Source organism: Lynx canadensis, chromosome C1, assembly GCF_007474595.2.
Source record: "Lynx canadensis isolate LIC74 chromosome C1, mLynCan4.pri.v2, whole genome shotgun sequence".
Lineage (NCBI taxonomy): Eukaryota > Metazoa > Chordata > Mammalia > Carnivora > Felidae > Lynx > Lynx canadensis.
Genome location: NC_044310.1, coordinates 80,441,215 through 80,459,112, shown reverse-complemented (window position 1 = coordinate 80,459,112; position 17,898 = coordinate 80,441,215). Strand labels below are relative to the sequence as shown.

The 17,898-nt window shown below is 39.0% G+C and overlaps 1 protein-coding gene across 1 annotated transcript in view; it reads left to right on the top strand.

Annotated features, from left to right (window-relative positions):
• The first annotated feature begins 713 nt into the window (after window positions 1-713).
• Window positions 714-17,898, top strand: part of ALG14 (ALG14 UDP-N-acetylglucosaminyltransferase subunit) — a 102,012-nt gene continuing 84,827 nt past the window's right edge. Inside the window, exons 1-2 of the mRNA XM_030327162.1 lie at window positions 714-936; window positions 6,735-6,886. Of these exons, the coding sequence (XP_030183022.1) occupies window positions 798-936; window positions 6,735-6,886 (291 nt within the window). The 5' untranslated portion in view covers window positions 714-797. The remainder of the gene's footprint in view (window positions 937-6,734; window positions 6,887-17,898) is intronic.

Genomic DNA, 17,898 nt, shown 5'->3' with positions numbered 1-17,898 from the left:
AATAGACAACAAAAATGAGCAAAATTGGAGCTGGGGGAGGTTTTGGCTTTGTAGTAACTGAATACTAATTGTAGGACGCTGCCTTCTCTATCCTGCTACCTTGAGCCACTGAGCTTCCACTCCTCTCAGGACCATGGCATAACTGGAGGTGATCACCCTCTGCCACTTTGATCACACTGAGATCTGAGAAAATGCCTAGAAAAAAGTTAAATACACGAGTGTTCGGAAAGAGATTCAGATGAGGGCCCTCAATTCAACTTTTTGTACCAAGGTACCTTTTATAGGCAAGCACAGTAATGTCTGCATGTGCAACAGAAACATTTTCCTTGGCAGAGAGAGGGAGAGAGCAAGGAAAAAAAAAAAAAAAAAAAAGAGGAAGAAGGAAAGGGGAGAGGAGAGAAAAGAGAAGAAAAAAGGCTGTATGTGCTATTGGCCTCAGGTGGAATTCACAGTTAGTGGCGCTGGAACACCTCTTAACTTGGGAGCTCTGGGGCCTTTAGGGCGCACAGGCGGCCTGACTTCGTCACGGGGGGAAATCACACTTTTGCGCTTTACTTGCCGAATTTCACTTTGTGCTTGGACGGCAGCAGCGCAGAATCCGGGAGGCAAGCCATCAAAGTCCTCGGGGCTGGGGCTTCCGCGTCTCGCCCCGAACTCCTCCCAGCGTAGACAAGCCCCGCCCATCAAGAGGGTCGCCACGCCCCGGTTGAGTCTCCACAGCGCCCGTACTTGTTGAACTTTGACCTCGTCTCAGAGGCCGCACGGGTGGGGGCTGTACGTATGTGTCGTAGCTACGCATGGTTAGCGTCCTTATTCTAGCCGCGGCGGGAGCTGCGGTGGCCGTGCTTCTTCTGGCACTGCGGCTGTGGGTAGTGCTCCATTCTCGGGTCCTTGAGCCCCGTCAGTCTCTCAGTCTCTTGGTGGTGGCTGGGTCCGGTAAGTAGTGGGGCGTGGGTCGGTGACTACAAACCCCAGAGTGCACCGCGACGCTCTTCTCTGGTCTCCTTAGCACTTTTGGAGCATTGCATGCTGCAATTTGTAGTTTCCCTGCGTTACCGGAACCGGTCAGCCCAGTCAGGGCGAAATACTGATTTGCTGACGCGGCCCAGGCATCTTTTAATGACAAATGAGTAACTTACGCTTGTCTATAATTGAGCTTCCCTGTAGCGTATATTTTTCTAACAAATTATTATATTACTATATTATGTATATTGAACGGAGGGGACGCAGCAGCTTTATGATGCCAGCTTGCAATTTTCCTGAGTAGTAAAAGCTGTTTTGCGTTGTTAATCTAGGCATGTTGTGTTTCGTTTAGAAATCACGAACACTGCATGATAAATGAAGCAAAGTGAATTGCCACATTTATAAATACACAAAATCCATGAGGATAGAAACAACTATCTCCTGATCATAGAACAATACACTTTTCAGAATATTGTGTCACAGTATGAACAACAAGCTGTCCTATCGGGTAATACAGTCAAAACAGAGATTACCAGCTCTGTAGGCGTTTACAATTTGAAATGGTCTAGTTCTGACAGAGACACATATATTGTGTACATTTAGAAATGATAGGAGATTGCATCCAGATACAATAATAATTTTAGTATGAGCAAATGTTGTAAACTTATGTTCAAGTATAATTCATTACTTTATTCGCTTAATCATGTGGAGATTTAGGAGAGACCAGGTATTATGCTAAACTCTGGAAATAACAGAACTAATACTACTACTTACGGTGGAGTAGTGACTGTGTCCCAAGCAGTGTGAAAGGTGCAAGGGTACGGCAGTGGAGGGAATGGAGATTAGATAAAACTAAAACAAAAAAACAGAATAGGTAATTGCTGTAATCTGGGACGTACAGATTGCTATGGAAGTCTTCAGGAAGGGCACCGCTTTATCTGAATGTGAGACCGGAAAATTCTGGGAAGAAGTGCTGTCTAAACTGAGACTTGGGAGATGACCAGGGAAGGGGAGCTGGGGCTTTGAGGACTGGAAGGGTGTGAAAAGAAGTTGATAGCACTTGCAAGGGCTGGCGGTGGGAGGGCACTGTTGCTTTGAGTTCAACGTGGAGAGGTAAACGAGGCGCAGATCCTGAAGAGCATTGTAAACCATGCTCTATAAAGCTATTAGCACTACTCCACTGCTTCGTTCCATGTAGGGGTTAGGAACACAGGTTCTAGATTGACATAATCCTGGAGTGGAGTCACATCTCTGCCACTTACTGACTTGGTGATCTTGGGCAAATTATTTAACCTCACTGAGCCTTGTTTCCACCTTAAAAAATATGGGATGAGAAGAGGTGAAGAGAGATTAAGTATGGAAGTATTAAAAGGGTTTAGCAAAGTGCTTGGCATATAATAAGCATTTAAAAAAAAAATTTAGAGAGAGAGAGAGCAAGCGTGCATGTCAGGGCAGGGCAGAGGGAGAAAGAGAATCTCAAGCAGCCTCCATGCTCAGCGCCGGGCCCGAGTCAGAGCTCAATCTCAGGACTGTGAGATCATGACCTGAGCCCAAATCAAGAGTCAGATGCTTAACCGACTGAGCCACCTAGGCACCCCATTTAGTAAATGGTGACTGTCGTTAATCCTGGTAGCAAAGGATCTTTTAAAACACTTTTGAGTGGAGAGTGACCCAATTAAATCTAAGCTTTTACATAGATCATTCAGCCTGCATTGTCAAGGGAATGTTTTGACAAAGATTGAAGTAGGGAGACAAGTAGGAACATTTTGAATAATTCAGATGACAAATGATGACAGCCTAACTAGGGTGATGGGTTTGGGGATGGAGAGAAGTATATGCATTTAAATAAGATTTAGGAGATAAAAAAATCACAGATCTTGTGGTTTAAAAGTAGGAAGTAAGGAAAGGAAAGGTTCAGGAATGATGTCCAGGTGTCTGTCTTGAACAAATGGATGAATGGATGTTACTGCCATTCATTTGACAGTATTAGATTTGGTGGACTGAGAACCAAAATTAAGACTGATAATTACTCTGGCAAATGGTCCTTGTCATTCAAACCATTCAGGGTAGGGAGAGGTCAAGGCCCTCAAAGAATCCTCCAAGTCAAAGAAAGACTTATATTCAGATGAACAGTTTAACACTTCATGCCCAAAATGTTGGAGGAGGGGGAAGGCATTTTCACTGTTTACCTTGACTACCAAAAAAGTAGTCTTTAGATACCATAAAACGTTATTAATCAATCACTTACATTCAAAGAACATCAATTGAAATTACTACTTTTCCTTGAAACAACATATGATCTCCAAATTTTAGATTTAATATCAAATGCTCATCTACCCATTCATTCGATAATAGGAGTGCCTACTGTTTTCTAAGCACTGGAGATACAGTAGTAATAAAATGAACAGAAGTCCCTGCCATCATGTCATGGTTGAGCAAGGGTAGGGGGAGACAAAAACAAAAGAAATACATAGATTTCATATTAAATTATATGGTGATAAATACTAGGGGGTAGGGAGGGGGATTGCATTTTAGAATTGTAAGGGAAAGCCTTCTTGGGGGGATGACAGGATGTCCAACAGCAGGGAGGCCACAGTTGCTGGAGTAGACTTAAAACTGGGTAGAAGCAGATGAGGCCCATAAGGTAACAAATTAAGGGGTTAGATTACAAGATGACTTTTATTCCATGTGAGAAGGGAAGCCACAGGAGGGTTTTGAGCGGAGGTAAATCATTTGATCAACTCTTTCTAATAGCATCACAGTGGATGCTGTGTTGAGAATAGATGGACGTAGACACTTGAATAGACAAATGGAGCTGGGGGAGCAGACCAGGAAGCTATGGTCATAATCAATGTGAGTAATATGGCTTGGAGCTGGGTAGGAGCAAAGGAGATGGAGAGAAGAGATTGGATTCTGGGTGTATTTTTTTAAATACAATTTATTGTCAAATTGGCTGACATACAACACCCAGTGCTCATCCCAACGAGTGCCCTCCTCAATGCCCGTCACTCATTTTCCCCTTTCTCCCACCCCCGTGTCCACCCTCAGTTTGTTCTCTGTATTTCAGAGTCTCTTGTGGTTTGCCTCCCTCCCTCTCTGTAACTATTTTCTCCCCTTCCCTTCCCCCACGGTCTTCTGTTAAGTTTCTTAAGATCCACATATGAGTGAAAACATATGATACCTGTCCTTTTCTGACTTATTTCACTCAGCATAATACCTTCTAGTGTCATCCACATTGCTGCAAATGGCCAGATTTCATTCTTTCCCATTGCCAGGTAGTATTCCATTATATATATAAACCACATCTTCTTTATCCATTCGTCAATTGATGGACATTTGGACTCTTTCCATAATTTGGCTATTGTTGAAAGTGCTGCTATAAACATTGGAGTACATGTGCCCCTATGCATCAGCACTCCTGTACCCTTTGGGTAAATTCCTAGTAGTGCTATTGCTGGGTCACAGGGTAGATCTATGTGTAATTTTTTTGAGGAACCTCCACACTGTTTTCCAGAGTGGCTTCACCAGTTTGCATTCCCACCAACACTGCAAGAGGGTTCCCGTTTCTCCACATCCTTGCCAGCATCTGTAGTTTCCTGATTTGTTCATTTTAGCCATTCTGACCAGTGTGAGGTGGTATCTCAGTGTGGCTTTGATTTTTATTTCCCTGATGATGAGTGACATTGAGCATTATGTAAGGTAGAACTCAGAAGATTTTGTTCCCAAAGAATATATCTTAAGAAAAGAGTAAAATGGAAGACAAGGCCCATCATTGTAACGACTTCAGTTGGTGGCAAGGTTAAATCTTCAAAGAATGTATTCAGTAAGTGTTTCCTTTTAAGAAAAGAAAAGACTGTTAAAGCAGGTATAATGAAGTTTTAATTGCAGTGGAAAATGTGGAAATTATCCTTTTTATCCTTAATTGGTCCAGCTGTGAAAGCAAGTACCTACTTTGCAAACCACCACACTTTCTCAAGGCTAAAAACAAAAATACAAAAATGAGCATAAATCAGATGTGTAAATTACATGCCCCAGACACAAAGATGGGTGACAAGTTACAAAGCTAAAGTATGATTCTAATTCCTGAAACTCACACATAATCTATGCCAATTTTATTTCTACATCTAGTCCCTTCTGCAATGTAGAGAGTAATCCTTCCCTTTCTACTATAATAAAATATGTGTATGGGGAGAAACCACATGCTTAATTTGTTCTATATGTTCACTGTTTCACTATCGAAAGCACTTTCTTGCAACAGTAGCAGTGGAGGAGAGTTTAGTAGGTGGGGGGAACAGTGTGACCAGAGACAAGGAGGAGATAACAAGATGAATAGAGAGAATGTTAAGGACATCAACCTGGCTGAGGCTGAGAGATTGTGAAATGAAACTAAATGGGTATGATAGGGCTCGTTGAGAAGGAGTTTGATTGCTTTGCTTAAAAATGCTGCATAGTTAATGCGATAGATTGATGTGCTTTTGTGTTTTTTTTTTTCATGAAGGAAACCTCAATGTACACAGTCGATTTTTGAATTCATGGTTTTGAAATTAAAGCATTAAAATGTTGGAGATTGTACAGTTTCAAACTTTGAACCATTGTTTGGTGAAACTGGTAAATATTTGATGGCCTGCAGTGTGCTGAGACTTCTCTTAGGAGCTGGGGTTACAGTGATGAACAGAAGTCTTCCTTAGGAATCCCCGAGCCCTGCGGGTCAGTGCTCATGCCCCCCTGACATTACTTCGCAGCCCAGAAACCTTCAGTGACAGTTTTTCCATTTTTCAACCTACTTTCCTGATCTGCTTTCACTCTCATCCTTCTCCCCAGTATTTCCCCCATTCCTTGAGCCCACATCTCAGATTTTGCCATCTTATGTCCTAATGATCCCACCCAGTGGCCTCCCTACTGCTCTGTGTCCATTAGCTTCGGCTTCAGCTTTATCAGGGATCTCCCCTACTCTTACAAGGTTGTTTTCATAACCATTTGCTTGCCTCCCCTCTGCCCTCATTTAAATTTTTCATGCTGTCTTGCATCACTCTTTACATGTCTGTGTGCATTCTTTCCCCTTGTACCAGGCTTCTTGATAACAGGAGTTGTGTCTTCTACTTCTTTGTGCCTCCTTAGCACCTACTGCTAGTGCCAATTTTATTGTTTTACTTTTATTATCCTCTTCCCCCATATAAAAGTAGTATGTATACAAAGGCATTGATTATTGTTTCCAGATGTTGCTTTTGTCTTTTGAGGAATACATAAAACATAACATTAGTATAGCAGAGCCAAATGGATATGTCCGTTGAGCATTTCTTTTTTCTTTTCAATGTTTATTTCAATTCCAGTTAGTTAACACAGCATAATATCAGTTTCAGGTGTAAAGTACAATGTACATTCAACACTTCCAGTGCACATCCAGTGCTCATCACAACAAGTACACTGCTTAATCCACATCACCTATTTAATTCATCCCCCCACCTGCCTCCCCTCTAATAACCACATTGTGGCATTTTTAATTTTTTAAAAATTTTTTTAAATTTGTTTTTGAAAGAGAGAGACACAGAGAGACAGAGTGCAAGCAGGGGACGGGTAGAGAGAGGGGGAGACACAGAATCTGAAGTAGGCTCCAGGCTCTGAGCTGTCAACACAGAGCCCGATGCGGGGCTGGAACCCATGAACGGGGAGATCATGACCTGAGCCAAAGTCGGACGCTTAACTAACTGAGCCACCCAGGTGCCCCCACATTGTGGGATTTTTAATCTTAGGCCTTTCAATATTTTTTCCAGGTGGGCACACCACTGAGATCCTGAGGCTGCTTGAGCACCTGTCCAATGCTTACTCTCCCAGACATTATATCATTGCTGATACTGATGAAATGAGTGCCCATAAAATAAATTCTTTTGAACAAAATCGAGCTGATAGAGACCCCAGTACCATGGTAAGTGATCATTTCTATTTCTAAGAAAGTTAAAAGTCATATATTGAGTTTAATTGTCTCTGGAAACAATCTTGTGGCACCTCAGTGCCCTGCCCTTACAGGGCAGTCAAATGTTTATTGCTGATGAAATGTATTTCCTCTACTACCAAAAGATAAGACTTCCTTTAAAGTGTATCTTCGAGTGGTAGCTTAATTTGTTATATTCTTTTTTATTCTTGTAAAGGAAGGAAATTATTTTTCAGTTAAGTCCAAGTGTGAAAATTGTTTTATTTAAACTTACATAAGACATCCAGTTGATGTGCTTATTGGTTCTTCACTAAAAGTTCTTTATCAAGGTCCTGCATTTCTCGATGATTTATCTATGACAACTTCTTTGTCTTCAAATTGTCTTTGTATCTGCCTTTACAATTACTTCTGTACCTCTGGCTGCTCGCTTTAGCATTTTAGTGAGAATTTGGGGTAAAAGAACCCAAGTGAAACTGTGCTTTATCATGAAGGAAACTGGAGCTAGTGCTTGTGTAGATTGTCTCCATCCCTCCTCTGGTGCCTTCCCAGCCATGGGGTGGCAGCAGGTGGTTCAGGAGTGGAAGCTGACCCCACTCAGGCCCCTCAAAGTGTTTCACTGGGCATTTTGGACTTGGGGACCCAGAAAATGGAGACAGTCTTTCTTTGGGGGCAAACTCTGTGAAAGCTAAGACTTGGGAGCTGCTGGCAGTCATGTTTTCATGTGGTGGGTAAAGACAGACTACAGTTGGAGAAAAGAAGGAAATTAATGCACAGGAAGAATAAAATAAGAAACCAGATGGTGAGTCCTGCCTTTAGTAACTCCAGACGCCCAGCTGCATCTGCATGGGAAAATCAGGATCCACTAATATCACCCCTGTCTCACTCCCCCTCAATTCCCTCTCTCACCTCCCCACCCCACTCCACTCCATTCCCAGGCCTTTTAAACTCCAGTTGAGTTTTAGTCACTTGTAAACTTGATTCCTAACTAAAACACTATGGAAATGTGTTCTTGGAGAGTCCACGTCAAACAACATTAGAATCTGCCTGCTGTGAATTGAGCCCTAACAAAATGTATGGTATGTTTTTTCTATGTGGGAGATGAGCCAAATGCTTCATTTCTGTTTTAGGCATCAATGCTGTATTTGTTTATTGTGGTCTGCTGTAACAGAGTACCACATTCTGAGTGTTCAGGCTACAAGTCTGCAGTCAAGGAGTCTGCTGGGCCGTGTTCTCTCTGAAGGGGAGAGAATCTTCCTCACTTCTCATGGTTGCCAGCAGTCCTTGGTGTTCCTTGGCTTGTAGCAGCATCATTTTAATCTCTGCCTCCATTGTCATAGGGCCATTTCTGTGTCTCTGTCTTCACATTCCCTTCTCATAAAGACACCAGTCATTGGATGTATGGCCCACCCTAATTCGCTATGACCTCATCTTAACTTGATCCATCTACAAGACCTGTTTCCAAATAAGGTCACGTTGACAGATCCCAGCTGGACAGGAATTTGAGGGTGGACACTACTCATCCCTGTGTGCTAGTTATTGACCCTCTTAATAATGTGTGAGACAGATAACGAGATCCTTATTTCACAAATGAGAAAAGTGAGACCGAGAAGTAGAAGTAAGTCCTGCCTAATACATGTCACTTACCTAAACGTGTCTTCTCTGAAACTTTTTCTTCATAGGCCTCTTTTGTGTACTCTTTTCCAACCCAAAAAACTAAGTTAGAAAAGAATGATTCAGGGTTTATTCGCAGCATCAGAGACTTAAAAATGTCATTGAATCATGGTGTATGTTAGAATTGGTAGAGAATTTGGAGAATATGATGGTGATTTTTTGCACAAGAGGAATATAGTATTATATTACAGCAGTGATAAAGTTTACTTAAAAATATAAAATTAAAAAAATTACAAATTGTTGTTTTCAACATAAGGAACAGGTAGCTTTTTACCCAATCATTAGTGTATATATTATTTTCTTCTTTCTAAAGTTGCATCCAATCGGAGGCTCCAGTTTTGATTCAGTATATATACTGAATATTTCCCTCCAAGTCCATCAGCATATGGATTGTTTATTTGCTGAATTTCATGGTTTAATGAAACATTGGGAACGTTGTTGTAGACACTTTAGAGCCCAATAAGTTGGGTGTCATTCACTTTATTTTATTTATTTTTTAATTTAAGTCTAGTTGACACACAGTGTTACGTTAGTTTCAGGTGTAAACGTAGTGATTTGATAACTCTGTATGTTATGCTGTGCTCACCACAAGTATAGCTGCCATCTGTCACCATGCAAAACTGTCACAGTACCACTGACTCTATTCCCTATGCTGTGCCTTTCATCCCTGTGACTTACTCATTCCATAACTGGAAGCCTGTACTTCCCATTCTCCTTCATCCATTTTGCCCATTCCCTCGCCCTCTCACCTCTGGCAGCCACCAGTTTGTTCTCTGTTTATATGGGTCTGTTTCTGCTTCGTTTGTTTCTTTTGCTTTTTAGATTCCATTCTAAGTGAAATCGTATGGCACTTGTCTTTCTCTGTCTGACTTATTTTACTTAACATATCATCTAGGTCCAAACAAGATTTGATTCACCTTAATACAAAAGCCAAAGATTTTGAATTTTTAAAGTGCCATTATTTTTTCTTACTATCAAAGTGGTACCACCACTGTAGGACTAAGCATTTCTGTTAGGCTACCTCCTTCCATCAGTTAATTTAATGCTGGGGCAATGCAAGTCTCCTTAGAAAAGAAATACTATCTCATTCCTAAAAGGTTTTATACTTATGAATCTGAAGCTGGGAAGAGTTTTTGCAAAAATGCAGAGGAGAGCTACTGAGGGTGATAGCATGAACATGCCTGTTGTCCTTTCTGCTGGCCACCCCATGTGCCACACTTAGAGGAGAGGGCAGGTGGAGAGACACCTTCCCACCAAGACTTGATAAGGGGAGGAATCCACTTCCTCTTCTCTTGTTTTCACTACAGATTAAGGGCGGGGGGGATGTACCTGCAACCCCCACCTCCCCCACAGACAGCTATCCATTGTGTATCTTCCATGGGGCTCACAAGACTGGGAAGAGGGAGTCTTGGTGAAGAAATCAGTAGTGATCAATACATTTGCTGGCAGAGCCCTTATTAGCCAAGAATATTGAACAGTCTAGATCTGCACTGTCTAGTACAGTAGTTACGAGTACTGGCTCAGCAGCATTTACTGAATGCTCCTTTTTTCACTAATGTGCAGTGCTACCCCTGTTATATCAAGTTGCTGCGTATGTATAGATCTGTGTGTGAGCTTTCTTCTTTGTTAACTGGTTTGTCTCTGCTAATATCAAGCTCCCACAGTCTTACTCTTCAGGAGTATTTTAGGGGTTCTTTCTTTTTCACATGGGTTTTTGAGTTAGCTTTGGCAAGTTCACAAAGAAACATACTAAAATTTTTCTATGAATTGAATTGAATCCGTGCATCAGTTTGAAGAGAACTTAAATCTACGTGATGGTATCTTCCTGTCCCGGGACATCATCCATCTCTCCATTATTTAGGTTTCCTTTAATGCTTTTCAGTAACATTTTTAATTTTCATCACAAGAGTTTTGCATATTTTTTGTTGTTTTTATTTCTACGTACCTTGTATTGTCTCATTATCATTGTAAGTGATATACCTTTTAATGATCTTTCCTGTGTTTCAGTATATAGAAATATAATTGATTGGAGTATAGTGATCTTGTAAGAACCATCTTGCTACACTCTAATTAATTCCAATAATTTGTACACTTTTATGTTATCAAGATATCATATTATGTTAAGTACACTTTTATGTTATCAAAATAATATCATCTGCAAATAGTAACAATTGTGATTCTTTCTAATCTTTACACCTTTTCTTTCTTTTTCTCATTTTGTTGTTAGACTCTCCAGAACAATAACTAATAGAAGCAATGTACTGGTCATCCTTACATTCTTTCTGATTTTAAAAATTTTCCAAGAGTTTAATTTTAAATCATATTTAGTTGATTTTTATCAAATGTCTTTTCTTCGTCTCAAATAATCATATTGTTTTTCCCATTTTATCTGTTTTCATGGGCAGTTACATGGTATAAACTATTGTGGTATTCTTGGAATAAACCCAGTTTGTTCATAGCGAGTTATGTTTTAACACATTGCTGGATTTTGTTTACAAATATATTTGTAGGGTTTTTTCATTAATGTTCATGAATAGGATTCCCCTGTACTTGTCCTTTCTTGTGCTGTTCCTAAGTATCAAGGTTAAACTAATCTCATTATGTAAGTATACAGCTTTTTGTTCTGTGGAGAAATTTGGGTAAATATCAGTTGCTCTTTCTTTTTTTTTTTTTTTTTTGAACAGAGTCAATCTTTTATATATTTGCTTATTTTAAGTGAGCAAAGATCTTTTTTTTTTTTAATGTTTTTATTTATTTTTGAGACAGAGACAGAGCATGAGTGGGGAAGGGGCAGAGAGAGAGGGAGACACAGAATCTGAAGCAGGCTCCAGGCTCTGAGCTGTCAGCACAGAGCCCGACGCGGGGCTCGGACTCACAGACTGTAAGATCGTGACCTGAGCTGAAGTCGGACGCTTAACCAACTGAGCCACCCAGGCGCCCCGAGCAAAGCTCTTTATAGCATTGAACAAAAAAGAAATTCAGTTCTTCACTAGAATGGCACTACAAACTCATTTTTGCATCATAATAATCAAAGCGCAGTTTCTTTTTAAATTTTGTAGAACTTGTCTATAAAAATACCTAGCCCTGATGTGTTCTTTTTGTTGTAGTTATAGACTCCTCAGACTTTCTGTTTGTTCTTAAGACAATGTTGCTAAGATATTTTTCTAGGAATATGTCCATTTTTTATGAGTTTACAAATGTGTTAACATAATTATTTTCATAATATTCTCCTGCCACTTTTGTAATGTGTGCTACAGTGTTCACATGGTATATCTTTATTCATCTCTTTATTTTTACTTTTTGATATGTTGTGTTTTAGGTGTGTCTTTTATAAATGACATATAACACTTTTTAAAATTAAAAGACAATGATTTTTGGTTTTGAAGTAGCTTGTTTGGTACCTGTACATTTATTGTGATTATTAATGTATTAAATTTATTTCTACTATTTTATTTGATTCTTTCTACTTACCGAAAGATTTTTGACTCTTTTCGTCCTCCCTTCCTATCTTCTGTTTGGATTAATTAGCTTTCTTTATATTCCCTTTTTTCCTTCCCCTGGAATGGAAATTATTCTATTCTCCCAAGACATTATTCTTAAATGTCTACATGGATACCTAACTCAAAGTCAAAAACTTAATATCTCCATCCTCCTCCTGAAAAACAAGGCTTTTAGAATTAAAACAAATTTTTTTTAATGTTTATTTTTGAGAGAGAGAGAGAGAGAGAGAGACAGAGTGTGAGCGGGGGAGTTGCAGAGAGAGAGAGAGGGAGACACAGAATCCAAAGCAGGCCCCAGGCTCTGAGCTGTCAGCACAGAGCCTGACGTGGGTCTCGAACTCACAGATAGCAAGATCATGACCTGAGCTGAAATTAGACGCTTAACTGACTGAGGCGCCCCTAGAATGTTTTAAGTGTAAGCACCCCTTCCCATCTTATATACTATTGTTTAGTGTTTTGGTTCTACCTTGTTTTTATACCACCCAAATTACTTATTACTATTATTTTATACAGTCAGTGCTTATTTAGATTTATATAGCATTTTCTTTGCTTATTCTTTCTACGCCTTCCTTTTGGATCAAATGTCTTTTTTCCAGAGTATATCTTTTATTAATTCTTTCATGGAAGGTCTGTTAAGTGATTTATTCTTTCTGTGTTTTTTGTTTTCCTGAGAATATATTTTGGTTTTGATCTTCCTTTGATTGCATACTGCATTTGGAATTCTAGGTTGAATTTTTTTCCTTCATAAATATATATTTAGTATTCATTCATTTATTTAACAGATTCTTATTGAACACCTACTGCGTGCTAGTGATATAGTAGTAAATAAAACATGCAAGAATCTCTGCCCTCATGGTGGCTGCATTCCAATGGGGAAACAATAAACGAGATAATCAAGTAAAATTTGTAATGTGTTAGTGATAAATGCTAAGGAGAAAAATAAAGCAAGGCAAGGAAATAGGGAATATTGGGTTAAATTTTAGGTTTGGGAGGTTGCAATTTTAGGTTAGAGTGGCCACGAAAGGTGGCATTTGAACAAAGACCTGAGGGAGGTGAAGTATAAAGCCATCTGGGGAAAGAGAATTCTTGGAGAAAACAATAACTGCAAAGAAGATCTTGAGGTGGGGCTATGCCTGGCATGTTCTTGAAATAACAAAGAGGTCAAATTGGCCAAAGCAAAGTAAGTGAGGAAGAGCTGAACAGATTATGAGCCCATAGACATCAAGGTGGGCATGTGGGGATCAGATTTTTTTAAGGCCATGTTGTCCGTTTTTAGTCTTAGAATTTTTTTCCCTGTGTGTGAAATGGGGAGCAATTGGGAAGCTTTAAGTAGAGGAGCGATGTGATCTTTTATTTTTATTTTTATTGTTATTATTTTTACTTTTTCTTTAGTTGAAGTGTAGTTGACACACAATGTTACATTACTTTCAGGTATACAGCATAGTGATTTGACAAGGTTGTATGTTATGCTGCGTTCACCACAAGTGTAGCTGCCATCTGTTACAATAAAACGTTTTTATAGTACTATTGACTATATTCCCTGTACTGTACCTTTTATTCCCGTGACTTATTCATTCCATAACTGAAAGCCTGTATCTCCCACTGGCTTTCACCTATTTTGCCCATCCTCCCAGCTGTGTTCCCTCCCTCTGGCAAACGTCAGTTTGTTCTCTGTTTATGGGTTTGTTTCTGTTTTTTGTTATTCGTTTGTTTTTAGATTCCACATCTAAGGGAAATCATAGCCCCACACACCGGGGCTAGGTATTTTTATAAACAAGTTCTACAAAATTTAATTTTTTTTTTTTAACGTTTATTTATTTTTGAGACAGAAGGAGACAGAGCATGAACGGGGGAGGGTCAGAGAGAGGGAGACACAGAATCTGAAACAGGCTCCAGGCTCTGAGCTGTCAGCACAGAGCCTGACGCGGGGCTCAAACTCACGGACCGTGAGATCATGACCTGAGCCGAAGTCGGCCGCTTCGACCCAGGCGCCCCATGTTCTACAAAATTTAAAAAGCAACCGCACTTTGGGGTGCCTGGGTGGCTCAGTCAGTTGAGTGTCCGACTTCATCTCGGGTCATGATCTCACGGTCTGTGAGTTCGAGCCCCGCGTCAGGCTCTGTGCTGACAGCTCAGAGCCTGGAGCCTGCTTCGGATTCCGTGTCTCCCTCTCTCTCTGCCCCTCCGCCACTCATGCTCTGTCTCTCTCTCTGTCAAAAATAAATAAACATTAAAATTAAAAAAAAAAAAGCAACTATTCTTTGATTATTATGATGCAAAAGGGAGTTTGTAGTGCCATTCTAGTAAAGAACTGAATTTCCTTTTTGTCCAATGCTATAAAGATCTTTGCTCACTTAAAATTAAACACATATATAAAAGATTGACTCTCTTCAAAAAAAAAAAAAGAAAAAGAAAAAGAAACTCATTTCACTTAGCATAATACTCTCTAGGTCCGTGCATGTTGCCACAAATGGCAAGATCTCCTCCTTTTTATAGTTGATAATCCATGTGTATAAATCTTCTTTACCCATTAATCTGTCAGTGGACACTGGGTTACTTCCATATCTTGGTTATTGTAAATAATGCTGTGATAAACATAGGGGTGTGTATATCTTTTTGAATTAGTGTTTTTGTTTTCTTTGGGCAAATTCCCAATAGTGGAATCATTGAATCATATGGTATTTCTATTTATAATATTTTGAGGAATTGTCATATAGTTTTCCACAGTTGCTGTGCCAATTTACATTCCCACCAACAGTGCACAAGAGTTCCTTTTTCTCCACATCTTTGTTATTCCTTACCTTTTTGATTCAAGGCATTCTGACAGGGATAAGGAGATATTTCATTGTGGCTTTGATTTGCATTTCTCTGATAATTAGTGATGTTGAACATCTTTTCATGTATATGTTGGCTATCTGCATGTCTTATTTGGAAAAACGTCTCAAGGTCTTTTGTCCATTTTTAATCAGGTTATTTGTTTTTTTGGTGTTGAGGTGTATAAGCTCTTTATATATGGGAATATTAACCTTCCATTGAATATATCATTTGCATATATCTTCTCCCATTCATTTGGTTGCCTTTTGTTTTGTTGATGGTTTCCTTTGCTGTGCAAAAACTTGTTATTTTTATGTAATCCCAATATTTTATTTTTGCTTTTGTTTCCCTTGCCTTAGGAAGCATATCTAGAAAAATGTTTCTATGGCAGATATCCAAGAAATTATTGCCAGTGCTTTATTCTAGGAGTATTATGGTTTCCTGTCTCACCTTTAATTCATTTTAAGTTTTTTGGTTTTTTTTTTTTTTTTTTAAGGTATGGTGTTAGAAAGTGGTCTAGTTTCGTTGTTTTGCATATAGCTGTTCAATTTTTCCAGCACCATTTTCCAGCACCTCACTGTATATTCTTTCCTCCCTTGTCAATAGATTAACTGACCGTATAAGCATAGGTTTATTTCTGGATTCTCTATTCCGTTACATTAATCTATGAGTCTGTTTTTGTGCCAGTAGCATACTTTTTTTATACTATAGCTTTGTAGTATATCTTGAAATCTGAAACTGTGATGTTTCCAGCTTTGTTCTTCTTTCTCAAGATTGCTTTGACTGTTCAGGGTCTTCTGTGGTTTCGTACAAATTTTAGGATCATTTGTTACAGTTCTGTCAACAGTGCTGTTGGTATTTTGATAGGAGTTGCAGTGAATGTATAGATTACTTTGAATGTTATTCCAATCCATGATTGTGGCATGTCTTTCCATTTGTTTGTGTTGTCTTCAGTTTCTTTTATCAGTGTTTTATAATTTTCAGAGATCAGATCTTTCACCTGTTTGCTTAAGTTTATTCATAGGCATTTTATTTCCTTTGGTGCAGTTGTAAATGAATTGTTTTCTTAATTTCTCTTTCTACTACTTTGTTAAGTGTATAGGAATGCAACCAATCTCTGTATATTAATTCTATCCCCTGCAACTTTACTGAATCCAATTATTATGATAGTTTTGGGGTGGAGTCTATAAAGTCTTCTATGCATATAGTATCATGTCATCTGTAAATAAGGACAGTTTAACTTTTTTCTTACCAATTTGTATGCCTTTTATTTCTTTTTCTTGTCTGATTGCTGTGACTAGGTCTTCCGGTACTATGTTGCAAGAAGTGGTAAGAGTGGATATGCTTGTCTTGCTCCTGATATAAGGGGAAAAGCCCTCAGTTTTTTACCATTGAGTATGGTGTCAGCTGTGTGTTTTCATATATGGCCTTTATTATATTGAGATATGTTTTCTCTAACCTCACTTTGTTGAGAGTTTTTATCACGAATGGATGTTGAATTTTGTCAAATGCTTTCTCTGCATCTGAAATGATCATGATTTTTATCCTTCATTTTGTTTGATATGTGTATCACATTGATTGATTTGTGAATATTGAACCATTCTTGCACCCCTGGAATAAATCCCACTTGGTGGTGGTGAATAATCCTTTTAACATATTGTTGAGTGTGGTTTGCTGACATTTTGTTGAGGATTTTTGCATCTATGTTCATCAGAGATATTGGCCTGTGGGTTTTTTATTTCCTTGTGGTGTCTTTGTCTGGTTTTGGTATCAGGGTAATGCTGGCCTTATAGAATGTATGTGAAAGCTTTCCTTCCTCTTCTATATTTTGGAATAGTTTAAGAGGAATTCTGTATATCTATCTGGTCCTGGACTTTTGTTTTGGGGAGTTTTTTGGATTACTGACTTAATTTTGTTACTAGTAATCATTCTGTTCAGATTTTGTCCTGATTCAATTTTGGAAGATTATCTTTTTCTAAGAATTTATCCATTTCTTCTAGGTTGTCTAATTTGTTGGTATGTAATTTTTCAGAGAAGTCTCTTACAATCCTTTATATTTCTGTGGTGTTGGTTGTTACTTCTCTTTCATTTCTGATTTATTTACTTGGGTCCTTTCTCTTTTTTTCTTGATGAGTCTGGCTACAGTTTTATCAATTTTGCTTATCTTTGCCAAGAACCAGCTCTTGGTTTCATTGATCTTTTCTATTGCTTTTTTAAAGTCTCTGTTTCACTTATTTCCACTCAGATCTTTATTATTTCCTACCTTTTATTAACTTTGGGTTTTGTTTGTTTTTTTTTCCTAATTCCTTTAGGTGTAAGGTTTGCTTGCTTGAGATTTTTCTTGTTTCTTGTGGTAGGCCTGTATTGCTATGAATTTTTCTCACAGAGCTGCTTTTGCTGTGTCCCAAAGATTTCTGGACCATTATGTTTCCAGTTTCATTTGTCTCCATGTATTGATTTATTTATTTCTTTGATTTCTTCATTGACTCATTGGTGGTTTGTAGCATGTTGTTTAGGCGCCCCTGATTTATATTTTAGTAGGATCATTTTGGCTGCTGACTAAACTAAAGAGGAGAAGGGCAGAAGCAAGGAAAGGAGTTTGGAGGCCTTAGCAGTAATCCTGTGAGAGAGCAGTGTGGTTTGGACAAAAATGGCAAAAATGGATGTGATGCGAAGCGGTCAGATTCTGGATAAATTTTGAAGGTAGAGATAAATTTTGTCTATAGGCAGATACGATGTGTGTGGGTGTGGGAAAGAGATGAGTAGAGGATGACATCTAGATTTTTGGCCCAAGCTATCAGAAAAAAGCAAAGAGGATTGCATGAGGGAGCAGGAGGACCAAGTGTGCTACGTCTTTAAATATACATGCAAAGATGTTGACTATGCAGTTTGATCTGTGAAGGCAAAGTCCAGGAGAGAGCTCCGGTCTGACTGAATGTGAATTTTGGACTCTTCGGTGTTTACATGATGGTACTTAAAAGAAGAAACTGGATGAGATCACCAAGGGATTGAGTATAGTTA